This window comes from Oncorhynchus masou, chromosome 33, assembly GCF_036934945.1.
Source record: "Oncorhynchus masou masou isolate Uvic2021 chromosome 33, UVic_Omas_1.1, whole genome shotgun sequence".
In the NCBI taxonomy this organism is placed as follows: Eukaryota; Metazoa; Chordata; class Actinopteri; order Salmoniformes; family Salmonidae; genus Oncorhynchus; species Oncorhynchus masou.
This window is the reverse complement of record NC_088244.1, coordinates 12,385,884-12,411,952: the sequence shown is the minus strand read 5'-3', so window position 1 is coordinate 12,411,952 and position 26,069 is coordinate 12,385,884. Positions and strand designations below refer to the sequence as shown.

The 26,069-nt window shown below is 48.5% G+C and overlaps 1 protein-coding gene across 1 annotated transcript in view; it reads right to left on the bottom strand.

Annotated features, from left to right (window-relative positions):
- LOC135527848 (ERC protein 2) overlaps positions 1 to 26,069 on the bottom strand; it is a 454,194-nt gene that overhangs the window by 338,884 nt on the left and 89,241 nt on the right. The window contains exons 4-5 of the mRNA XM_064956457.1: positions 8,059 to 8,127; positions 3,774 to 3,929 (exon numbers count right to left, since the gene is read on the bottom strand). Of these exons, the coding sequence (XP_064812529.1) occupies positions 3,774 to 3,929; positions 8,059 to 8,127 (225 nt within the window). The remainder of the gene's footprint in view (positions 1 to 3,773; positions 3,930 to 8,058; positions 8,128 to 26,069) is intronic.

Genomic DNA, 26,069 nt, shown 5'->3' with positions numbered 1-26,069 from the left:
TGGAAAGCAGACAACCATGTTTTCTAGGATTTTGCCTGTGCTCCCCAGTCTTTAACAATTACAAGCATACCCATAGCATCATGCAGCCACCACCATGAATACAAATATGGAGAGTGGTACTCAATAAGGTCTTGTATTGGATTTTCCCCAAACCTAACACTTTGTATTCAGGAAAAAAAGTAAATTGTTTTGCCACATTTTTGGCAGTATTACTTTACTGCCTTGTTGCAAAAAGGATGCATGTTTTGGAATATTTTCTATTCAGTACAGGTTTCCTTCTTTTCACTCTGTCAATTATGTTAGTATTGTGGAGTAACTACAATGTTGTTGATCCATCCACAGCCATTAAACTCTAACTGTTTTAAAATCACCAAAATCCCTGAGCAGTTTCCTTCCTCTCTGGCAACTGTAAGGAAGGACGCCTGTACTCTATCTTTGTAGTGACTGGGTGTATTGATACACCATCCATAGTGTAATTAATACCTTCAGCATGCTCAAAAGGATGTTCAATGTCTGCTTTTTTATCCATCTACCAACAGATACCCTTCTTTGCGAGGCATTTGAAAACATCCTTAGTCTTTGTGGTTGCATCTGTGTTTGAGGGACATTACAGATAATTTTATGTTTGATGTACAAAGATGATGTAGTCATTCAAAAATCAAGTTAATAAGTATACAGTTGTACACAGAGTCCATGCAACTTATTATGTGACCTGTCAAGTAAATCTTTACTCCTTGAGGTTTGCCATGACCAAGGGGTTGACTACTTATTGACTCAAGACATTTCAGGGCTTCATTTGTAATTAATTTAGAATACTTTAAAAAAATACATAATTCCACTTTGACATTATGGGGTATTGTGTGTAGGCCAGTGACACAAAATCTCAATTTTATCCATTTTAAATTCAGGCTGTAACACAACAAAAATGTGGAAAAAGTCAAGGGCTGTGAATAATTTCTGAAGGCACTGTACACAGGATAATATACTACTAGGTCAGGCCTGGTGGGGGCTTTGACCCAGATAAACAGCCCAGTGAGGAGCAGAGGAAACCAAAGACCCAGAGAGGCTGTCCTGTCCCTTCATCAGAGCTGCCTGTCCTCCTCTTATCAATGTCCCCCTATTTGATTCCTCCTCAGCTCACCACCAACCTCCCACGCGCTGAAAGACCATGTCCCAGGGAGATACTGTAGATGAGGGATACATGTGATAAATATGACTCTGTGTGTGCGTGTGTGTGTGTGTGTGTGTGTGTGTGTGTGTGTGTGTGTGTGTGTGTGTGTGTGTGTGTGTGTGTGTGCGTGTGCGTGTGCGTGTGTGTGTGTGTGTGTGTGCGTGTGCGTGTGTGTGTGTGTAGAAAGACGAGGCGTCTGACACCAAACTCCAACCGTCAGTATGATGTATATCATTCCAGGTCAGTCTTCATGAGGAGAGAGCTCCTTCCTCTGCTGTTGTTAGCTCATAGCCGTCTGTCAAAGCCCCATTCATAAAAACATCCCTTTATGATTGCATCAGAAACTTCCCCAATGCACTGTCAAATGGGGCTACAAAGACCCCCATTAACAAATCAAACAAACATTTTCAGATGAAACGGCCATCACAGACTCTCACACAGAGCTCTGAAACCCAACTCTGATGTTATTAAACCACTAGCCTTTCATATACCTCCATTCATCACCACATAAAGCAATTAGAGCGGACGTTCCCATTCAAAGAAATGCTTTATGTTGATACACCGGTGGAATATTGGATGTACCATTTAGAGTACAGTATTATTATTGATGCTTGGAGTTTACTGGACAGCGTGTGTGAGTGTGTCGGTATGAATAAACCATTAGAGAGCGCTTGCACCAGAGAAATTGGACCTTGCTCTTATAAAACTGCAGCTTCCTGTCTGACAAAGGAAGTAGTGCAAATGGACACCATCGCCTGTAAACCGATATGGCTTGTGTTTTCCATGGAGAGCTGGAGGAGAAGCAAAAGCTGAAGCCGAAAAGCTGTGCCATGGCGGCGACAAGAAGTGAAGATAGTTTGTTGATATAGTTGGTTCAGTCAAGATCTGTCCAAAGTGAGTGACGGCTTCCTTCTGGGTCTCGGCTGAAAAGCCAGAAAGTTTTGACAAGTGACAGTAGAAACACGAAGGTTTCGCTCAGACAACAGTAGAGGCATGCAGGGTACAGGTGATGTGATACCTTGCAGTACACATACAGTTGAAGTCACAAGTTTACATACACCTTAGCCAACTACATTTAAACTGGGTTTTTCCACAATTCCTGACAATTAATCCTAGTAAAAATTCCCTGTCTAAGGTCAGTTAGGATCACCACTTTATTTTAAGAATGTTAAATGTCAGAATAAAAGTAAAGAGAATGATTTATTTAATCTTTTATGTCTTTCATCACATTCCCAGTGGGTCAGAAGTTTACATAAACTCAATTAGTATTTGGTAGCATGGTCTTTAAATTGTTTAACTTGGGTCAAATGTTTCGGGTAGCCTTCCACAAGCTTCCCACAATAAGTTGGGTGAATTTTGGCCCATTCCCCCTGACAGAGCTGGTGTAACTGAGTCAGGATTGTAGGCCTCCTTGCTCACACACACCTTTTCAATTCTGCCCACAAATTTTCTACAGAATTGAGGTCAGGGCTTTGTGATGACCACTCCAATATCTTGATTTTGTTGTCCTTAACCCATTTTCCCACATCTTTGGTAGTATGCTTGGGGTCATTGTCCATTTAGAAGACCCATTTGCGACCAAGCTTTAACTTTCTGAATGATGTCTTGAGATGTTGCTTCAATATATATATACATATATCCACATAATTTTCCCCCCTCATGATTCCATCTATTTTGTGTAGTGCACCAGTCCCTCCTGCAGCAAAGCACCCCTACAACATGATGCTGCCACCCGCTTCACGGTTGGGATGGTGTTCTTCGGGCTTGCAAGCCTCACCCTTTTTTGCGCTTTTCGCACCAAAGTACGTTCATCTCAAGGAGACAGAGCGTGGCTCCTTCCTGAGAGGTATGACGGCTGTGTGGTCCCATGGTATTTATACTTGCATACTATTGTTTGTACAGATGAACATGGTACCTTCAGGTGTTTGGAAATTGCTCCCAAGGATGAACCAGACTTGTGGGGATCTACAATTTTTTTCTGAGGTCTTGGCTGATTTATTTTGACTTTCCCATGATATCAAGCAGGTACACCTCCAATTGACTCAAATGATGCCAATTACCCTATCAGAAGCATCTAAAGCCATGACATCATTTTCTGGAATTTTCCAAGCTATTTAAAGGCAGTCACCTTAGTGTAAACTTCTGACGCACTGGAATTGTGATACAGTGAATTACAAGTGAAATAATCTGTCTGTAAACAATTGTTGGAAAAATGATTTGTGTCATGCACACAGTAGATGTCCTAACCGACTTGCCAAATGTGGTTGAAAAACTATTTTCAATGACTTCAACCTAAGTGTATGTAAACTTCCACCTACAACTGTATGGTTAAGACATGCAGTGGATAGGACTGGAGATGAGATGTTCTACCTTGGTCTTCATGAAGCTGAAGGAGACACATACAGTAGAGACATGGTCGTGACATGCACAGAGGCCAGTAAATGAGAAAACATAGACACATGCAGTCAACACATGCGCAGTTAACAGTGCTGTTGACGTGATACTTGGCTTCTTCACAACCATGCAGAAGTGACATACACAACCATAGCAACATGCGGAGATGTCAAGCAGAGTGACTCTACACCAGTGAGTATCTCGCTACCTGTTTCTTCATGAACTTGGAGTGGCTTTTATAGACCTCCATGTGTTTGAGTTCATCCAGGCGTTCGCCAGGGTGGAGCAGCCCGCTGGTCTTCATCAACTGGACCTCATCCTCCAGGTCTCGGATGTTCCTCTCCAGAGACGATATCTTAGTGTCCTACAGTACATACAGCAGCCAAGAGGGGGAGACACCCACGTCAGCCACAGACATGATGGGTTTGTAAAAGGTGTGAATAGAAAAGAGGTAGAGTCGAGAGGGCAAGGGTCGACACAGTCTGCCTCTCAAAGTTGATGTTTAATAAAGGGTTGATCACAAAAATGATAAACAGAAAAGAGAACAAGAGACAGGAGTGCAGGCAGACATGACGCCGTGCCCAGAGACACACAGAGAGCTAAATGGGACAGTGTGAGTGAGATAGATACCAATCTATATTATTAGCTGAAAAGACAGATGTGTTATAGAGCTAGACTGACACACAGACAAAAGCAGATCCCTGTCCTAGCTAGAACATACAACTGAACCAGTGACTGGCCTGAATAGGAATGGGTGGATAAAGGCCAGAGTTCTGTATAGCCACAAAGCAGGTTGTATTTGTTCCGGCGTGCACAGTATCTATGAGGGAACGGGAAAGGTCCTGAGCTTGTTGAGCTCCATAAGATCAGACACACGTTAAATGGTAAACCTTGGAGAAGACGAGAAGGTAATGGAATAAATGGAAGCAGATTGTATGATGGCATCGGTAGAAACCTCAGTCTGCATTCAACCATCTGACCTCCATTACTACAACTCTATTGACATCCTCCACGGACACCCCAACATACACTATGGTATACTGCATACACACACACACAATTTTACATCCTGCATGCCTACACCCAATTCACAAACCTATGCTCAAACACACACATCCACCCCACACACACACACCCCTTGCCTCAAGCTAGTCTTTGTGTTACAGTCTGTGTGTTACAGTAGCTATATGAATACACATGCAGAGAAAGACACACAAAGCAGACGAATCCAGAGCAGCAACACAGCAGCAGCAACGTGCATCATCTCATGTGTTCCTCTCAAATCTGACAAAACACACCATGTACAGAAGCCACACAAGAGATTACACACAAAGAAACCAAGGAAGTGAAAATAACCTATACAGAAAATAGTGGGTCATATCTCAACACAAAGAAAGTTCCACCTTTGGCAAAACGTGATTGTAAAGGTCATTTCCAACACATTAATTATGATTTCTACCCCATGTTCAGTTCATTTTGGGATGCAGAATCTCATCATGTTTCACTCCAACTGTCTGGGGTTAGAAACCAACGTGCAGGAAGAGAATAGTGACGGACAGACAGGTACAAATCACAGCATGCAGTAGAGACAATACACATTGAGGATTGATAAAGACTGTATTACAGACTGTAGGGGTGTGTCATGTATTGAGGATGATAAAGACTGTATTACAGACTATAGAGGTGTGTCATGTATTGAGGATTGATAAAGACTGTATTACACACTGTAGAGGTGTGTCATGTATTGAGGATTGATAAAGACTGTATTACACACTGTAGAGGTGTGTCATGTATTGAGGATTGATAAAGACTGTATTACACACTGTAGAGGTGTGTCATGTATTGAGGATTGATAAAGACTGTATTACACACTGTAGAGGTGTGTCATGTATTGAGGATTGATAAAGACTGTATTACACACTGTAGAGGTGTGTCATGTATTGAGGATTGATAAAGACTGTATTACACACTGTAGGGGTGTGTCATGTATTGAGGATTGATAAAGACTGTATTACAGACTGTAGGGGTGTGTCATGTATTGAGGATTGATAAAGACTGTATTACACACTGTAGGGGTGTGTCATGTATGGAGGATTGATAAAGACTGTATTACACAATGTAGAGGTGTTTCATGTATGGAGGATTGATAAAGACTGTATTACACACTGTAGGGGTGTGTCATGTATTGAGGATGGATAAAGACTGTATTACACACTGTAGAGGTGTGTCATGTATTGAGGATTGATAAAGACTGTATTACAGACTGTAGAGGTGTGTCATGTAATGAGGATTGATAAAGACTGTATTACACACTGTAGAGGTGTGTCATGTATTGAGGATTGATAAAGACTGTATTACACACTGTAGAGGTGTGTCATGTATTGAGGATTGATAAAGACTGTATTACACACTGTAGAGGTGTGTCATGTATTGAGGATTGATAAAGACTGTATTACACACTGTAGAGGTGTGTCATGTATTGAGGATTGATAAAGACTGTATTACAGACTGTAGAGGTGTGTCATGTATTGAGGATTGATAAAGACTGTATTACACACTGTAGAGGTGTGTCATGTATTGAGGATTGATAAAGACTGTATTACACACTGTAGAGGTGTGTCATGTATGGAGGATTGATAAAGACTATTACAGACTGTAGAGGTGTGTCATGTATTGAGGATTGATAAAGACTGTATTACACACTGTAGAGGTGTGTCATGTATTGAGAATTGATAAAGACTGTATTACAGACTGTAGAGGTGTGTCATGTATTGAGGATTGATAAAGACTGTATTACACACTGTAGAGGTGTGTCATGTATGGAGGATTGATAAAGACTATTACAGACTGTAGAGGTGTGTCATGTATTGAGGATTGATAAAGACTGTATTACACACTGTAGAGGTGTGTCATGTATTGAGGATTGATAAAGACTGTATTACACACTGTAGAGGTGTGTCATGTATGGAGGATTGCCATGGGAGGAAAATTGAGAAGATTAGACGAGGGGTGAGGAACAACCACTGTTACTACTACTGTACCTGCCAGATAACATCAGGATCAAAACAGAAAGGAGGTGCTGTGGTCTGAAATCACACAACACAAATACACACATCTCAGACACATCTCATTACAACACAACACACGTCTCAGCACCAACAACATAACACACACATTGCCACAAACAACAAAATAAAACACTAATTACAACATTGCACACGTTTCATTCACTCAGAAGTCACAATACTTGCTCGCATGACGAACACACAGAACCTTACACACAGAACCTTACACACAGAACCTTACACACAGAACTTTACACACAGAACCTTACACACAGAACCTTACACACAGAACCTTACACACAGAACATAACACACAGAACCTTACACACAGAACATAACACACAGAACCTTACACACAGAACATAATATACAGAACATAACACACAGAACCTTACACACAGAACATAACACACAGAACCTTACACACAGAACCTTACACACAGAACCTTACACACAGAACATAACACACAGAACCTTACACACAGAACCTTACACACACTCTGTGTACCAACCTCTAACCATCACCATAGAAAACATCTGACTCTAATCTGACTGGTTCTTCTGCTTATATCAATGTTTATTTGATTGTTTCCCTCTACTATTCCCTCAGCAATGAAGAACTAAAGCCACTTCCTCCTCCTAAAATGTGCGATCTTTAAGTGGGAGGACAAATGGTAAAATGTGTGAAAAATAACTGTGGTTTAGCAATAAACCACACTTGGTAGAGGCATGTGCTGAATTAACACAAAGTGTGTGTGTGTGTGTGTGTGTGTGTGTGTGTGTGTGTGTGTGTGTGTGTGTGTGTGTGTGTGTGTGTGTGTGTGTGTGTGTGTGTGTGTGTGTGTGTGTGTGTGTGTGTGTGTGTGTGTGTGTGTGTGTGTGTGTGTGTGTGTGTGTGTGTGTGTGCTTGCATGTGGAGTCAACTGCATTTTTCACAGCTCCTACTGACTTCAAAGGCCTGAGATGAGAGTGAAAGCTTCCATATGTGACATTTGAAACAAATTGAATAAGTGCTCTACTCTGGATGGGCCAATATGTCTTTCCCTGGACACGGACCCATATAGACCCTAGTCAACACACAATCACTCTTAAACTGGTGTGTGTGTGTGTGTGTGTGTGTGTGTGTGTGTGTGTGTGTGTGTGTGTGTGTGTGTGTGTGTGTGTGTGTGTGTGTGTGTGTGTGTGTGTGTGTGTGTGTGTGTGTGTGTGTGTGTGTGTGTGTGTGTGTGTGTGTGTGTGTGTGTTGTAACAATGTGTATGCTCTTTTGTAACGTGATCTTTCCTGAATTCAGTGAGATAATCAACTGTGCTCACCTTACAGGCTATCAATATTTCACTCTGTTTCACTATGAAACTGATACCAGATCATTAGATGAACTACTGTTGCCGTCTGACTTAAATGTGGGCCTATCAACAAGTAAGACTTACCTTCATATCAATGACAGTCTGCAGGGCCTTAGTCTTGGTGGGGTCCTGCTGGCTCCTCCTGTGCAGCTCCTGAGGAGGGACCCGGTAGAAGTAAGCTTGACGACTCATCATCTTACCACATACACCACTGGCAGAGTATATCTGTCTCGGTCTGTCCATTCTTTCTCCTCTCATTCTATGTCTCACACCTTCTCTCCATTTTTCTCTTCATCTGTTATTTCTGTGATAATCTCTCACTCGTCAGTAAGCTTCCTCTCTATCAAGTGCTCTTGTTCGCTCCTTCTCTCCCTGTCCTCCTCCTCCTCTTCGCTCCTTCTCTCCCTGTCCTCCTGCTCCTCTTCGCTCCTTCTCTCCCTGTCCTCCTCCTCCTCTTCGCTCTTTCTCTCCCTGTCCTCCTCTTCGCTCCTTCTCTCCCTGTCCTCCTCTTCGCTCCTTCTCTCCCTGTCCTCCTCCTCCTCTTCGCTCCTTCTCTCCCTGTCCTCCTCTTTGCTCCTTCTCTCCCTGTCCTCCTGCTCCTCTTCGCTCCTTCTCTCCCTGTCCTCCTGCTCCTCTTCACTCCTTCTCTCCCTGTCCTCCTCCTCTTCTTTCAGTCTGTCTCCCTCCTCGTCTCTCGGTCTGTCTCCCTCCTCGTCTCTCGGTCTTTCTCCCTCGTTAGTTGAGGAAGAGAAGATTGCTGAAGGTGCTATTGCTAACAGAGCTAAACGTAGGAGACGCTACAGGTGTATCTCACTCGCTCGTCTCTCGGTTTCTCAATCTCTGTGTGTTTTGTCTCTCTCTCGCTCCCTCCCGCTCTCCTCTGTCTTTCTCTAACATGCTAAAGCATTCGCTTAGCAACACTTTCAGCTAGCACATGCGCAATCTGCAAGCTTCTGCTATCAATAATTAATGGTAACACAGACACACATGCACACACAGCTATGCCAGTTAAACTCACAGTATTTCCTTTCACGTTGAACAGGGAGTAAGGGACAGATGAAGATCCATTAAAATAAATGTCACTCAAACAAGCATGGGCACTGTTCATATATCTCTGTAATGTTCTTGTTCACTGGGATAGTGCAGAGTTCAGACAGGCACACACACACACACACACAACACACACTCACACAAAGATATGCAATTCACGCACTACTCTTAGACCACAGTAGCACTACTGAAGTCACTACTGAAGTCACTACTGATGAAGTCACTAATCAGTGTATAACAGGTAGTAGCATCACACTAAAGTGAAGAACCTCAGAAGGCCTGGAAGAGGCAGGACACCACATTGTCCCAACAAGACAGAGGTCAAGACAAAACACAGACACACAAAGATGGAAAGACAGATGCATTCAAATACAAGAATACATACAAGATACATAGCGGGGACAACTAGTGTTAGGGAGAAGGTCCAGAGAACAGAGGCAGTTCCAGGTGGTAGAAGACAGAAAAATAAAAGAGTTGAGCTCTATGAAGACCCTCACCAGACCAGACCCCTCACGCCGGAAGTAAAGAGACCAGACCCTCTTTACTTCCGGCGCCGACAGAGATGGCCGCCTCGCTTTGCGTTCCTAGGAAACTATGCAGTTTTTTTTTTTTTTACGTGTTATTTCTTACATTAGTACCCCAGGTCATCTTAGGTTTCATTACATACAGTCGAGAAGAACTACTGAATATAAGAGCAGCGTCAACTCACCATCAGTACGACCAAGAATATGACTTTCGCAAAGCGGATCCTGTGTTCTGCCTTTCACCCAGGACAACGGAATGGATCCCAGCCGGCGACCCAAAAAAACGACTTCGTAAAAGAGGGAAACGAGGCGGTCTTCTGGTCAGACTACGGAGACGGGCACATCGTGCCCCACTTCCTATCATTCTTCTCGCCAATGTCCAGTCTCTTGACAACAAGGTTGATGAAATCCGAGCAAGGGTAGCATTCCAGAGGGACATCAGAGACTGTAACGTTCTTTGCTTCACGGAAACATAGCTCACTGGAGAGACACTCTCGGATGCGGTGCAGCCAGCGGGTTTCTCCACACATCGCGCCGACATAAACAAACACCTTTCTGGTAAGAAGAGTGGTGGGGGCGTATGCCTTATGGCTAACGAGACGTGGTGTGATCACAGAAACATACAGGAACTCAAATCCTTCTGTTCACCTGATTTAGAATTCCTCACAATCAAAAGTAGACCGCATTATCTACCAAGAGAATTCTCTTCGATTATAATCACAGCCGTATATATTCCCCCCCAAGCAGACATCGATGGCTCTGAACGAACTTTATTTGACTCTTTGCAAACTGGAATCCACACATCCTGAGGCTGCATTCATTGTTGCTGGGGATTTTAACAAGGCTAATCTGAAAACAAGACTCCCTAAAATGTATCAGCATATCAATTGCGCCACCAGGGCTGGCAAAACCTTGGATCACTGTTATTCTAACTTCCGCGACGCATATAAGGCCCTGCCCCGCCCCCCTTTGGGAAAAGCTGACCACGACTCCATTTTGCTGATCCCTGCCGACAGACAAAAACTAAAACAAGAAGCTCCCACGCTGAGGTCTGTCCAACGCTGGTCCGACCAAGCTGATTCCACACTCCAAGACTGCTTCCATCACGTGGACTGGGACATGTTTCGTATTGCGTCAGGCAACAACATTGACAAATACGCTGATTCGGTGTGCGAGTTAATTAGAACGTGCGTTGAAGATGTCGTTCCCATAGCAACGATTAAAACATTCCCTAACCAGAAACCGTGGATTGATGGCAGCATTCGCGTGAAACTGAAAGCGCGAACCACTGTTTTTAATCAGAGCAAGGTGACTGGTAACATGACCGAATACAAACAGTGCAACTATTCCCTTCGTAAGGCTATCAAACAAGCTAAGCGTCAGTACAGAGACAAAGTAGAATCTCAATTCAACGGCTCAGACACAAGAGGTATGTGGCAGGGTCTACAGTCAATCACGGACTACAAGAAGAAATCCAGCCCAGTCATGGACCAGGATGTCTTGCTCCCAGGCAGACTATATAACTTTTTTGCCCGCTTTGAGGACAATACAGTGCCACTGACACGGCCTGCAACGGAAACATGCGGTCTCTCCTTCACTGCAGCCGAGGTGAGAAAAACATTTAAACATGTTAACCCTCGCAAGGCTGCAGGCCCAGACGGCATCCCCAGCCGCACCCTCAGAGCGTGTGCAGACCAGCTGGCTGGTGTGTTTACGGACATATTCAATCAATCCCTATACCAGTCTGCTGTTCCCACACGCTTCAAGAGGGCCACCATTGTTCCTGTTCCCAAGAAAGCTAAGGTAACTGAGCTAAACAACTACCGCCCCGTAGCACTCACTTCCGTCATCATGAAGTGCTTTGAGAGACTAGTCAAGGACCATATCACCTCCACCCTACCTGACACCCTAGACCCACTACAATTTGCTTGAGGGTAGGCAACAACATCTCCACCCCGCTGATCCTCAACACTGGGGCCCCACAAGGGTGCGTTATGAGCCCTCTCCTGTACTCCCTGTTCACCCACGACTGCGCGGCAACGCACGCCTCCAACTCAATCATCAAGTTTGCGGACGACACAACAGTGGTAGGCTTGATTACCAACAACGACGAGACGGCCTACAGGGAGGAGGTGAGGGCCCTCGGAGTGTGGTGTCAGGACAATAACCTCACACTCAACATCAACAAAACTAAGGAGATGATTGTGGACTTCAGGAAACAGCAGAGGGAACACCCCCCTATCCACATCGATGGAATAGTAGTGGAGAGGGTAGTAAGTTTTAAGTTCCTCGGCATACACATCACAGACAAACTAAATTGGTCCACTCACACAGACAGCATCGTGTAGAAGGCGCAGCAGCGCCTCTTCAACCTCAGGAGGCTGAAGAAATTCGGCTTGTCACCAAAAACACTCACAAACGTCTACAGATGCACAATCGAGAGCTTCCTGTTGGGTTGTATCAACGTCTGGTACGGCAACTGCTCCGCCCACAACCGTAAGGCTCTCCAGAGGGTAGTGAGGTCTGCACAACGTATCACCGGGGGCAAACTACCCGCCCTCCAGGACACCTACACCACCCGATGTTACAGGAAGGCCATAAAGATCATTAAGGACAACACCCACCCGAGCCACTGCCTGTTCACCCCGCTATCATCCAGAAGGCGAGGTCAGTACAGGTGCATCAAAGCTGGGACCGAGAGACTGAAAAACAGCTTCTATCTCAAGGCCATCAGACTGTTAAACAGCAACCACTAACATTGAGTGGCTGCTGCCAACACACTGACTCAACTCCAGCCACTTCAATAATGGGAATTGATGGGAAAGGATGTAAAATATATCACTAGCCACTTTAAACAATGCTACCTAATATAATGTTTACATACCCTACATTATTAATCTCATATGTATACATATATACTGTACTCTATCATCTACTGCATCCTTATGTAATACATGTATCACTAGCCACTTTAACTATGCCACTTTGTTTACATACTCATCTCATATGTATATACTGTACTCGATACCATCTACTGTATCTTGCCTATGCTGCTCTGCACCATCACTCATTCATATCTTTATGTACATATTCTTTATCCCCTTACACTGTGTATAAGATATTCGTTTCGGAATTGTTAGTTAGATTACTTGTTGGTTATTACTGCATTGTCGGAACTGGAAGCACAAGCATTTTGCTACACTCGCATAAACATATGCTAACCATGTGTATGTGACAAATAAAATTTGATTTGATTTGACCCCTTACCAGACCACTCACCAGACCAGACCCCTCACCAGACCCCTCACCAGACCCCTCACCAGACCAAACCCCTCACCAGACCAGACCCCTCACCAGACCAGACCCCCCACCAGACCAGATCCCTCACCAGACCAGACCCCTCACCAGACCCCTCACCAGACCCCTCACCAGACCAGACCCCTCACCACACCACTCACCAGACCAGACCACTCACCAGACCACTCACCAGACCAGACCCCTCCCCAGACCCCTCACCAGACCAGACGCCTCACCAGACCCCTGACCAGACCCCTCACCAGACCAGACCCCTCACCAGTGGCTCAATGCTATGGATAATGGCAGGTTTGTAGGTGTACTATTTTTAGATTTCAGTGCAGCATTTGATTTAGTGGATCATGAAATTATTTTGACAAAATTAATGCATTATGGTTTTAAGGAGGTAGCATTGAATTGGGTACATGCATATCTAACTGACAGAAAACAGTCCACCTATATCAATGGTTCATTTTCTTCCCCTCATGTGTTAAACTGTGGAATACCGCAGGGCAGCTGCCTTGGGCCACTTCTCTACTTAATATACACCAACGACCTTCCCTATGCCTTGGTTGAAACTCAAGCTACTATATTTGCAGATGATACTACAATTTATGCAGCAAGACAATCGGTTCAACAGGTACAGCAAGCTTTGCAAGGAGATTTGGAGATGATCAGGAAATGGGTTTGCCAAAACAAACTTGCTTTAAACACCAAGAAAACCAAAGTTATGTTGGTCTGTTCAACTAGGAAGAGGCCAAAACAGCATGGGATACAATTAAGTATGGGAGGAGTATAAATTGAAGAAGTGGCAGAAACCAAACTACTGGGAGTGCAGCTAGACAACTGCTTATCATGGTCGTCTCAAATAACTAATCTATGTAAAAAAAAAAAATCAGCATGCATAATCAGAAGGATAGCTAAATATTTACCAGGGAAAATCCTTCAGCAAATAACACAGGCATTGGTTGAGAGTCAAGTGAACTATTGTTCGGTGGTCTGGGGAAATGCATCATCAAGTGAAGTTAGGAGGCTGCAGAATGCACAGAATAAAGCAGCAAGGATTGTTTTAAGGTGGCGATATGGTTCTTCTGTTGCAGTCATGCGCAGTGTTCTTGGTTGGTCATCAATCGACAAGATAATTTAAAAAAACATGCTTATCTTATTTTATAATATACATAATTTAAAACGGCCAAGTTCTATTCACAATGGTATTCAGTTGGTAAGAGACAGACATTCCGTAAATACTAGGAATAGATTGTTCACCATCTATGCGTTATCCAGACAGAAAAAAGAAATGGGCAAAAGAACATTTCGATTTAGAGCAATAAAGAAATAGAATAAATTAACTGAGCAAACTAGAAACCTTTCAATATATGAGTTTAAACATTATTTAAAAACATTTTAAATATAGTATATAGAATAGTTGTGGGACTATAGAAGATGAAGAATCAATATTTTTTTAGATTGAGTATTTATTGGGTCATTATGCTAGTGTATTATGTATGTTTGTAATAGTGTGTTATATGTGAAAGTGTGTTTGTATTATAAATTGTATTTAATTGTTAAGGACTCTTGAAAGATTAGTCCAAATGGGGACGAAAACAGATCCTAATAAAATCAAATCAAATCACCAGACCACTCATCAGACCAAACCCATCACCAGACCCCTCAAAAGACCAGAACACTCACCAGACCAGTCCCCTCACCAGACCAGACCCCTCACCAGACCAGACCCCTCACCAGACCAGACCAGACCAGACCCCTCACCAGACGCCTCACCAGACGCCTCACCAGACCACTCACCAGGCCAGGCCAGACCCCTCACCAGACCACTCACCAGGCCAGACCCCTCACCAGACCACTCACCAGGCCAGACCCCTCACCAGACCACTCACCAGGCCAGACCCCTCACCAGACCACTCACCAGACCTCTCACCAGACCAGAGCCCTCACCAGACCCCTCACCAGACCACTCACCAGACAAGACCACTCACCAGAACACTAACCAGACCAGACCAATCACCAGACCCCTCACCAGACAACTCACCAGGCCAGACCAGACACCTCACAAGACCACTCACGGAACCAGACCAGACCCCTCACCAGACCACTCACCAGACCAGACCAGACCACTTACCAGACCAGATCCCTCACCAGACCAGACCACTCACCAGAACAGACCCCTCACCAGGCCAGATCCCTCACCAGACCAGATCCCTCACCAGACCAGACCAGACCCCTCACCAGACGCCTCACCAGACGCCTCACCAGACCACTCACCAGGCCAGTCCCCTCACCAGACCACTCACCAGGCCAGACCCCTCACCAGACCACTCACCAGGCCAGACCCCTCACCAGACCACTCACCAGACCTCTCACCAGACCAGACCACTCACCAGACCACTAACCAGACCAGACCAATCACCAGACCCCTCACCAGACAACTCACCAGGCCAGACCAGACACCTCATAAGACCACTCACGGAACCAGACCAGACCCCTCACCAGACCAGACCAGACCCCTCACCGAACAAGACCACTCACCAGACCAGACCACTCACCAGACCATACCAATCACAAGACACCTCACCAGACCAGACCACTTTCCAGACCAGACCACTCACCATACCAGACCAGACCATTCAACAGACCAGACCATTCACCAGACCACACCACTCACCAGACAAGACCACTCACCAGACCACTAACCAGACCAGACCAATCACCAGACCCCTCACCAGACAACTCACCAGGCCAGACCAGACAACTCACAAGACCAGACCCCTAACCAGACCAGACCCCTAACCAGACCAGACCCCTAACCAGACCAGACCCCTCACCAGACCAGACCCCTCACCAGACCAGACCCCTCACCAGACCCCTCACCAGAACAGACCACTTTCCAGACCAGACCAGACCCCTCACCGAACCAGACCATTCACCAGACCAGACCACTCATCAGACCAGAAGATTCACCAGACCAGACCATTCACCAGAACAGACCATTCACCAGACCAGACCACTCACCAGAACACTTACCAGACCAGACCACTCACCAGACAAGAACCGTCACCAGACCAGACCACTCACCAGACCAGACCACTCACCAGACCAGAACCCTCACCAGACTATTCACCAGACCAGACCACTCGCCAGACCAGACCATTTACCAGACCACTCACCAGACCAGACCATTCACCAGACCACTCACCAGACCAGACCACTCACCAGACCAGACCACTCGCCACAGACCATTTACCAGACCACTCACCAGACCAGACCATTCACCAGACCACTCACCAGACCAGACCACTCACCAGACCAGACCCCTCACCAGACCAGACCCCTCACCAGACCATTCACCAGACCATTCACCAGACCAGACCACTCACCAGAGCAGACCACTCACCAGACCAGACCATTCACCTGACCACTCACCAGACCAGACCATTCACCAGACCAGACCCCTCACCAGACCATTCACCAGACCAGACTCCTCACCAGAGCAGACCACTCACCGGACCAGACCATTCACCTGACCACTCACCAGACCAGACTCCTCACCAGAGCAGACCAATCACCAGACCAGACCATTCACCAGACCAGACCACTCACCAGACCAGACCCCTCACCAGACCAGACCCCTCCCCAGACCAGACCATTTACCAGACAACTCACCAGACCAGACCATTCACCAGACCATTCACCAGACCAGACCATTCACCAGACCACTCACCAGACCAGACCAGACCCCTCACCAGACCATTCACCAGACCAGACGACTCACCAGAGCAGACCACTCACCAGACCAGACCATTCACCTGACCACTCAACAGACCATTCACCAGACCAGACCCCTCACCAGAGCAGACCAATCACCAGACCAGACCATTCACCAGACCAGACCACTCACCAGACCAGACCCCTCACCAGACCAGACCCCTTACCAGACCAGACCCCTTACCAGACCAGACCCCTCACCAGAATAGACCACTCACCATACCAGACCAATCACCAGACCAGACCATTCACCAGACCATTCCCCAGATCACACCACTCACCAGACCACACCACTCACCAGACCACACCACTCACCAGACAAGACCGCTCAACAGACCATTCACCAGACCAGACCACTTACCAGACCACTCAACAGACCAGATCATTCACCAGACCAGACCACTAACCAGACCAGACCACTCACCAGACCAGACCCCTCACCAGACCAGACTACATTTACATTTAAGTCATTTAGCAGACGCTCTTATCCAGAGCGACTTCTCACCAGACCACTCACCAGACCAGACCACTCACCAGACCAGACCACTCACCTGACCAGACCCAGACCAGAACCCTCACCTGGCCACTCACAAGACAAGACCCCTCACCAGACCACTCACCAGACCAGACCTTTCACCAGACCAGACCACTCACCAGACCACTCACCAGACCAGACCATTCACCAGAGCAGACCACTCATCAGACCACTCACCAGACCAGACCACTCACCAGACCAGACCACTCACCAGACCAGACCCCTCACCAGACCAGACCCCTCACCAGATGTTTCACCAGACCATTCACCAGACCAGACACCTCACCAGAGCAGACCACTCACCAGACCAGACCATTCAACTGACCACTCACCAGACCAGACCATTCACCAGACCAGACCCCTCACCAAACCATTCACCAGACCAGACCACTCACCAGACCAGACCCCTCACCAGACCAGACCTCTCACCTGACCAGACCATTCACCTGACCAGACCCCTCGCCAGACCAGACCCCTATCCAGACCAGACCACTCACCAGACCAGACCCCTCACCAGACAAGACCACTCACAAGACCAGACCCCTCACCAGACCAGACCACTCACCAGACAAGACCCCTCACAAGACCAGACCCCTCACCAGACCAGACCACTCACCAGACCAGACCACTCACCTGACCAGACCCCTCACCAGACCAGACCACTCACCAGACCACTCACATGACCAGACTACTCACCAGACTCCTCACCAGACCAGACCACTCACCAGACCAGACCCATCACCAGACCAGACCACTCACCAGACCAGACCCCACACCAAACCATTCACCAGACCAGACCCCTCACCAGAGCAGACCACTCACCAGACCAGACCATTCACCTGACCACTCACCAGACCAGACCCCTCACCAGACCATTCACCAGACCATTCACCAGACCAGACACCTCACCAGAGCAGACCACTCACCAGACCAGACCACTCACCAGACCACTCACCAGACCAGACCCCTCACCAGACCAGACCAATCACCAGACCAGACCACTCACCTGAACAGACCCCTATCCAGACCAGACCACTCACCAGACAAGACCCCTCACCAGACAAGACCCCTCACCAGACCAGACCCCTCACCAGACAAGACCCCTCACCAGACAAGACCCCTCACCAGACCAGTCCCCTCACCAGACAAGACCCCTCACCAGACCAGACCCCTCACCAGACCAGACCACTCACCAGACAAGACCCCTCACCAGACAAGACCCCTCACCAGACCAGTCCCCTCACCAGACAAGACCCCTCACCAGACCAGACCCCTCACCAGACCACTCACCAGACCAGACCCCTCACCACACCACTCACCAGACCAGACCACTCACCAGACCACTCACCAGACCAGACCCCTCCCCAGACCCCTCACCAGACCAGACGCCTCACCAGACCCCTGACCAGACCCCTCACCAGACCAGACCCCTCACCAGTGGCTCAATGCTATGGATAATGGCAGGTTTGTAGGTGTACTATTTTTAGATTTCAGTGCAGCATTTGATTTAGTGGATCATGAAATTATTTTGACAAAATTAATGCATTATGGTTTTAAGGAGGTAGCATTGAATTGGGTACATGCATATCTAACTGACAGAAAACAGTCCACCTATATCAATGGTTCATTTTCTTCCCCTCATGTGTTAAACTGTGGAATACCGCAGGGCAGCTGCCTTGGGCCACTTCTCTACTTAATATACACCAACGACCTTCCCTATGCCTTGGTTGAAACTCAAGCTACTATATTTGCAGATGATACTACAATTTATGCAGCAAGACAATCGGTTCAACAGGTACAGCAAGCTTTGCAAGGAGATTTGGAGATGATCAGGAAATGGGTTTGCCAAAACAAACTTGCTTTAAACACCAAGAAAACCAAAGTTATGTTGGTCTGTTCAACTAGGAAGAGGCCAAAACAGCATGGGATACAATTAAGTATGGGAGGAGTATAAATTGAAGAAGTGGCAGAAACCAAACTACTGGGAGTGCAGCTAGACAACTGCTTATCATGGTCGTCTCAAATAACTAATCTATGTAAAAAAAAAAAATCAGCATGCATAATCAGAAGGATAGCTAAATATTTACCAGGGAAAATCCTTCAGCAAATAACACAGGCATTGGTTGAGAGTCAAGTGAACTATTGTTCGGTGGTCTGGGGAAATGCATCATCAAGTGAAGTTAGGAGGCTGCAGAATGCACAGAATAAAGCAGCAAGGATTGTTTTAAGGTGGCGATATGGTTCTTCTGTTGCAGTCATGCGCAGTGTTCTTGGTTGGTCATCAATCGACAAGATAATTTAAAAAAACATGCTTATCTTATTTTATAATATACATAATTTAAAACGGCCAAGTTCTATTCACAATGGTATTCAGTTGGTAAGAGACAGACATTCCGTAAATACTAGGAATAGATTGTTCACCATCTATGCGTTATCCAGACAGAAAAAAGAAATGGGCAAAAGAACATTTCGATTTAGAGCAATAAAGAAATAGAATAAATTAACTGAGCAAACTAGAAACCTTTCAATATATGAGTTTAAACATTATTTAAAAACATTTTAAATATAGTATATAGAATAGTTGTGGGACTATAGAAGATGAAGAATCAATATTTTTTTAGATTGAGTATTTATTGGGTCATTATGCTAGTGTATTATGTATGTTTGTAATAGTGTGTTATATGTGAAAGTGTGTTTGTATTATAAATTGTATTTAATTGTTAAGGACTCTTGAAAGATTAGTCCAAATGGGGACGAAAACAGATCCTAATAAAATCAAATCAAATCACCAGACCACTCATCAGACCAAACCCATCACCAGACCCCTCAAAAGACCAGAACACTCACCAGACCAGTCCCCTCACCAGACCAGACCCCTCACCAGACCAGACCCCTCACCAGACCAGACCAGACCAGACCCCTCACCAGACGCCTCACCAGACGCCTCACCAGACCACTCACCAGGCCAGGCCAGACCCCTCACCAGACCACTCACCAGGCCAGACCCCTCACCAGACCACTCACCAGGCCAGACCCCTCACCAGACCACTCACCAGGCCAGACCCCTCACCAGACCACTCACCAGACCTCTCACCAGACCAGAGCCCTCACCAGACCCCTCACCAGACCACTCACCAGACAAGACCACTCACCAGAACACTAACCAGACCAGACCAATCACCAGACCCCTCACCAGACAACTCACCAGGCCAGACCAGACACCTCACAAGACCACTCACGGAACCAGACCAGACCCCTCACCAGACCACTCACCAGACCAGACCAGACCACTTACCAGACCAGATCCCTCACCAGACCAGACCACTCACCAGAACAGACCCCTCACCAGGCCAGATCCCTCACCAGACCAGATCCCTCACCAGACCAGACCAGACCCCTCACCAGACGCCTCACCAGACGCCTCACCAGACCACTCACCAGGCCAGTCCCCTCACCAGACCACTCACCAGGCCAGACCCCTCACCAGACCACTCACCAGGCCAGACCCCTCACCAGACCACTCACCAGACCTCTCACCAGACCAGACCACTCACCAGACCACTAACCAGACCAGACCAATCACCAGACCCCTCACCAGACAACTCACCAGGCCAGACCAGACACCTCATAAGACCACTCACGGAACCAGACCAGACCCCTCACCAGACCAGACCAGACCCCTCACCGAACAAGACCACTCACCAGACCAGACCACTCACCAGACCATACCAATCACAAGACACCTCACCAGACCAGACCACTTTCCAGACCAGACCACTCACCATACCAGACCAGACCATTCAACAGACCAGACCATTCACCAGACCACACCACTCACCAGACAAGACCACTCACCAGACCACTAACCAGACCAGACCAATCACCAGACCCCTCACCAGACAACTCACCAGGCCAGACCAGACAACTCACAAGACCAGACCCCTAACCAGACCAGACCCCTAACCAGACCAGACCCCTAACCAGACCAGACCCCTCACCAGACCAGACCCCTCACCAGAACAGACCACTTTCCAGACCAGACCAGACCCCTCACCGAACCAGACCATTCACCAGACCAGACCACTCATCAGACCAGAAGATTCACCAGACCAGACCATTCACCAGAACAGACCATTCACCAGACCAGACCACTCACCAGAACACTTACCAGACCAGACCACTCACCAGACAAGAACCGTCACCAGACCAGACCACTCACCAGACCAGACCACTCACCAGACCAGAACCCTCACCAGACTATTCACCAGACCAGACCACTCGCCAGACCAGACCATTTACCAGACCACTCACCAGACCAGACCATTCACCAGACCACTCACCAGACCAGACCACTCACCAGACCAGACCACTCGCCACAGACCATTTACCAGACCACTCACCAGACCAGACCATTCACCAGACCACTCACCAGACCAGACCACTCACCAGACCAGACCCCTCACCAGACCAGACCCCTCACCAGACCATTCACCAGACCATTCACCAGACCAGACCACTCACCAGAGCAGACCACTCACCAGACCAGACCATTCACCTGACCACTCACCAGACCAGACCATTCACCAGACCAGACCATTCACCAGACCATTCACCAGACCAGACTCCTCACCAGAGCAGACCACTCACCGGACCAGACCATTCACCTGACCACTCACCAGACCAGACTCCTCACCAGAGCAGACCAATCACCAGACCAGACCATTCACCAGACCAGACCACTCACCAGACCAGACCCCTCACCAGACCAGACCCCTCCCCAGACCAGACCATTTACCAGACAACTCACCAGACCAGACCATTCACCAGACCATTCACCAGACCAGACCATTCACCAGACCACTCACCAGACCAGACCAGACCCCTCACCAGACCATTCACCAGACCAGACGACTCACCAGAGCAGACCACTCACCAGACCAGACCATTCACCTGACCACTCAACAGACCATTCACCAGACCAGACCCCTCACCAGAGCAGACCAATCACCAGACCAGACCATTCACCAGACCAGACCACTCACCAGACCAGACCCCTCACCAGACCAGACCCCTCACCAGACCAGACCCCTCACCAGACCAGACCCCTTACCAGACCAGACCCCTCACCAGAATAGACCACTTACCAGACCAGACAACTCACCATACCAGACCAATCACCAGACCAGACCATTCACCAGACCATTCCCCAGATCACACCACTCACCAGACCACACCACTCACCAGACCACACCACTCACCAGACAAGACCGCTCAACAGACCATTCACCAGACCAGACCACTTACCAGACCACTCAACAGACCAGATCATTCACCAGACCAGACCACTAACCAGACCAGACCACTCACCAGACCAGACCCCTCACCAGACCAGACTACATTTACATTTAAGTCATTTAGCAGACGCTCTTATCCAGAGCGACTTCTCACCAGACCACTCACCAGACCAGACCACTCACCAGACCAGACCACTCACCTGACCAGACCCAGACCAGAACCCTCACCTGGCCACTCACAAGACAAGACCCTCACCAGACCACTCACCAGACCAGACCTTTCACCAGACCAGACCACTCACCAGACCACTCACCAGACCAGACCATTCACCAGAGCAGACCACTCATCAGACCACTCACCAGACCAGACCACTCACCAGACCAGACCACTCACCAGACCAGACCCCTCACCAGACCAGACCCCTCACCAGATGTTTCACCAGACCATTCACCAGACCAGACACCTCACCAGAGCAGACCACTCACCAGACCAGACCATTCAACTGACCACTCACCAGACCAGACCATTCACCAGACCAGACCCCTCACCAAACCATTCACCAGACCACTCACCAGACCAGACCCCTCACCAGACCAGACCTCTCACCTGACCAGACCATTCACCTGACCAGACCCCTCGCCAGACCAGACCCCTATCCAGACCAGACCACTCACCAGACCAGACCCCTCACCAGACAAGACCACTCACAAGACCAGACCCCTCACCAGACCAGACCACTCACCAGACAAGACCCCTCACAAGACCAGACCCCTCACCAGACCAGACCACTCACCAGACCAGACCACTCACCTGACCAGACCCCTCACCAGACCAGACCACTCACCAGACCACTCACATGACCAGACTACTCACCAGACTCCTCACCAGACCAGACCACTCACCAGACCAGACCCATCACCAGACCAGACCACTCACCAGACCAGACCCCACACCAAACCATTCACCAGACCAGACCCCTCACCAGAGCAGACCACTCACCAGACCAGACCATTCACCTGACCACTCACCAGACCAGACCCCTCACCAGACCATTCACCAGACCATTCACCAGACCAGACACCTCACCAGAGCAGACCACTCACCAGACCAGACCACTCACCAGACCACTCACCAGACCAGACCCCTCACCAGACCAGACCAATCACCAGACCAGACCACTCACCTGAACAGACCCCTATCCAGACCAGACCACTCACCAGACAAGACCCCTCACCAGACAAGACCCCTCACCAGACCAGACCCCTCACCAGACAAGACCCCTCACCAGACAAGACCCCTCACCAGACCAGTCCCCTCACCAGACAAGACCCCTCACCAGACCAGACCCCTCACCAGACCAGACCACTCACCAGACAAGACCCCTCACCAGACAAGACCCTCACCAGACCAGTCCCCTCACCAGACAAGACCCCTCACCAGACCAGACCCCTCACCAGACCATTCACCAGACCAGACCACTCACCAGACCACTCACCAGACCAGACCCCTCACCAGACCAGACTACTCACCAGACCCCTCACCAGACCAGACCACTCACCAGACCAGAACCCTCACCTGACCACTCACAAGACAAGACCCCTCACCAGACCACTCACCAGACCAGTCCCCTCACCAGACCATTCACCAGACCAGACCACTCATCAGACCAGACCATTCACCAGACCAGACCATTCACCAGACCACTCACCAGACCAGACCATTCACCAGACCAGACCACTCACCAGACCACTCACCAGACCAGACCATTCACCAGAGCAGACCACTCATCAGACCACTCACCAGACCAGACCACTCACCAGACCAGACCAGACCCCTCACCAGACCAGACCCCTCACCAGAACAGACCCCTCACCAGACCATTCACCAGACCAGACCACTCACCAGACCAGACCACTCACCAGACCAGACTACTCACCAGACCCCTCACCAGACCAGACCCCTCACCAGACCATTCACCAGACCAGACCCCTCACCAGACCAGACCACTCACCAGACCAGACCCATCACCAGACCAGACCACTCACCAGACCAGACCCATCACCAGACCAGACCACTCACCAGACAAGACCCCTCACCAGACCACTCACCAGACCAGTCCCCTCACCAGACCATTCACCAGACCAGACCACTCATCAGAAAAGACCATTCACCAGACCAGACCCCTCACCTGACCAGACCCCTCACCTGACCAGACCACTCACCAGACCACTCACCAGACCAGACCCCTCACCAGACCAGACTACTCACCAGACCCATCACCAGACCAGACCACTCACCAGACCAGACCACTCACCAGACCACTCACCAGACAAGACCATTCACCAGACCATTCACCAGACCAGACCATTCACCAGACCATTCACCAGACCACTCACCAGACCAGACCAGACCACTCACCAGACCAGACCCCTCACCAGACCAGACCCCTCACCAGACCATTCACCAGACCACACGACTCACCAGAGCAGACCACTCACCAGACCAGACCATTCACCTGACCACTCAACAGACCATTCACCAGACCAGACCCCTCACCAGAGCAGACCAATCACCAGACCAGACCATTCACCAGACCAGACCACTCACCAGACCAGACCCCTCACCAGACCAGACCCCTCACCAGACCAGACCCCTCACCAGACCAGACCCCTTACCAGACCAGACCCCTCACCAGAATAGACCACTTACCAGACCAGACAACTCACCATACCAGACCAATTACCAGACCAGACCATTCACCAGACCATTCCCCAGATCACACCACTCACCAGACCACACCACTCACCAGACCACACCACTCACCAGACAAGACCGCTCAACAGACCATTCACCAGACCAGACCACTTACCAGACCACTCAACAGACCAGATCATTCACCAGACCAGACCACTAACCAGACCAGACCACTCACCAGACCAGACCCCTCACCAGACCAGACTACATTTACATTTAAGTCATTTAGCAGACGCTCTTATCCAGAGCGACTTCTCACCAGACCACTCACCAGACCAGACCACTCACCAGACCAGACCACTCACCTGACCAGACCCAGACCAGAACCCTCACCTGGCCACTCACAAGACAAGACCCCTCACCAGACCACTCACCAGACCAGACCTTTCACCAGACCAGACCACTCACCAGACCACTCACCAGACCAGACCATTCACCAGAGCAGACCACTCACCAGACCAGACCACTCACCAGACCAGACCACTCACCAGACCAGACCCCTCACCAGACATGACCCCTCACCAGATGTTTCACCAGACCATTCACCAGACCAGACACCTCACCAGAGCAGACCACTCACCAGACCAGACCATTCAACTGACCACTCACCAGACCAGACCATTCACCAGACCAGACCCCTCACCAAACCATTCACCAGACCAGACCCCTCACCAGAGCAGACCACTCACCAGACCAGACCATTCACCTGACCACTCACCAGACCAGACCCCTCACCAGACCAGACCACTCACCTGACCAGACCATTCACCTGACCAGACCCCTCGCCAGACCAGACCCCTATCCAGACCAGACCACTCACCAGACCAGACCCCTCACCAGACAAGACCCCTCACAAGACC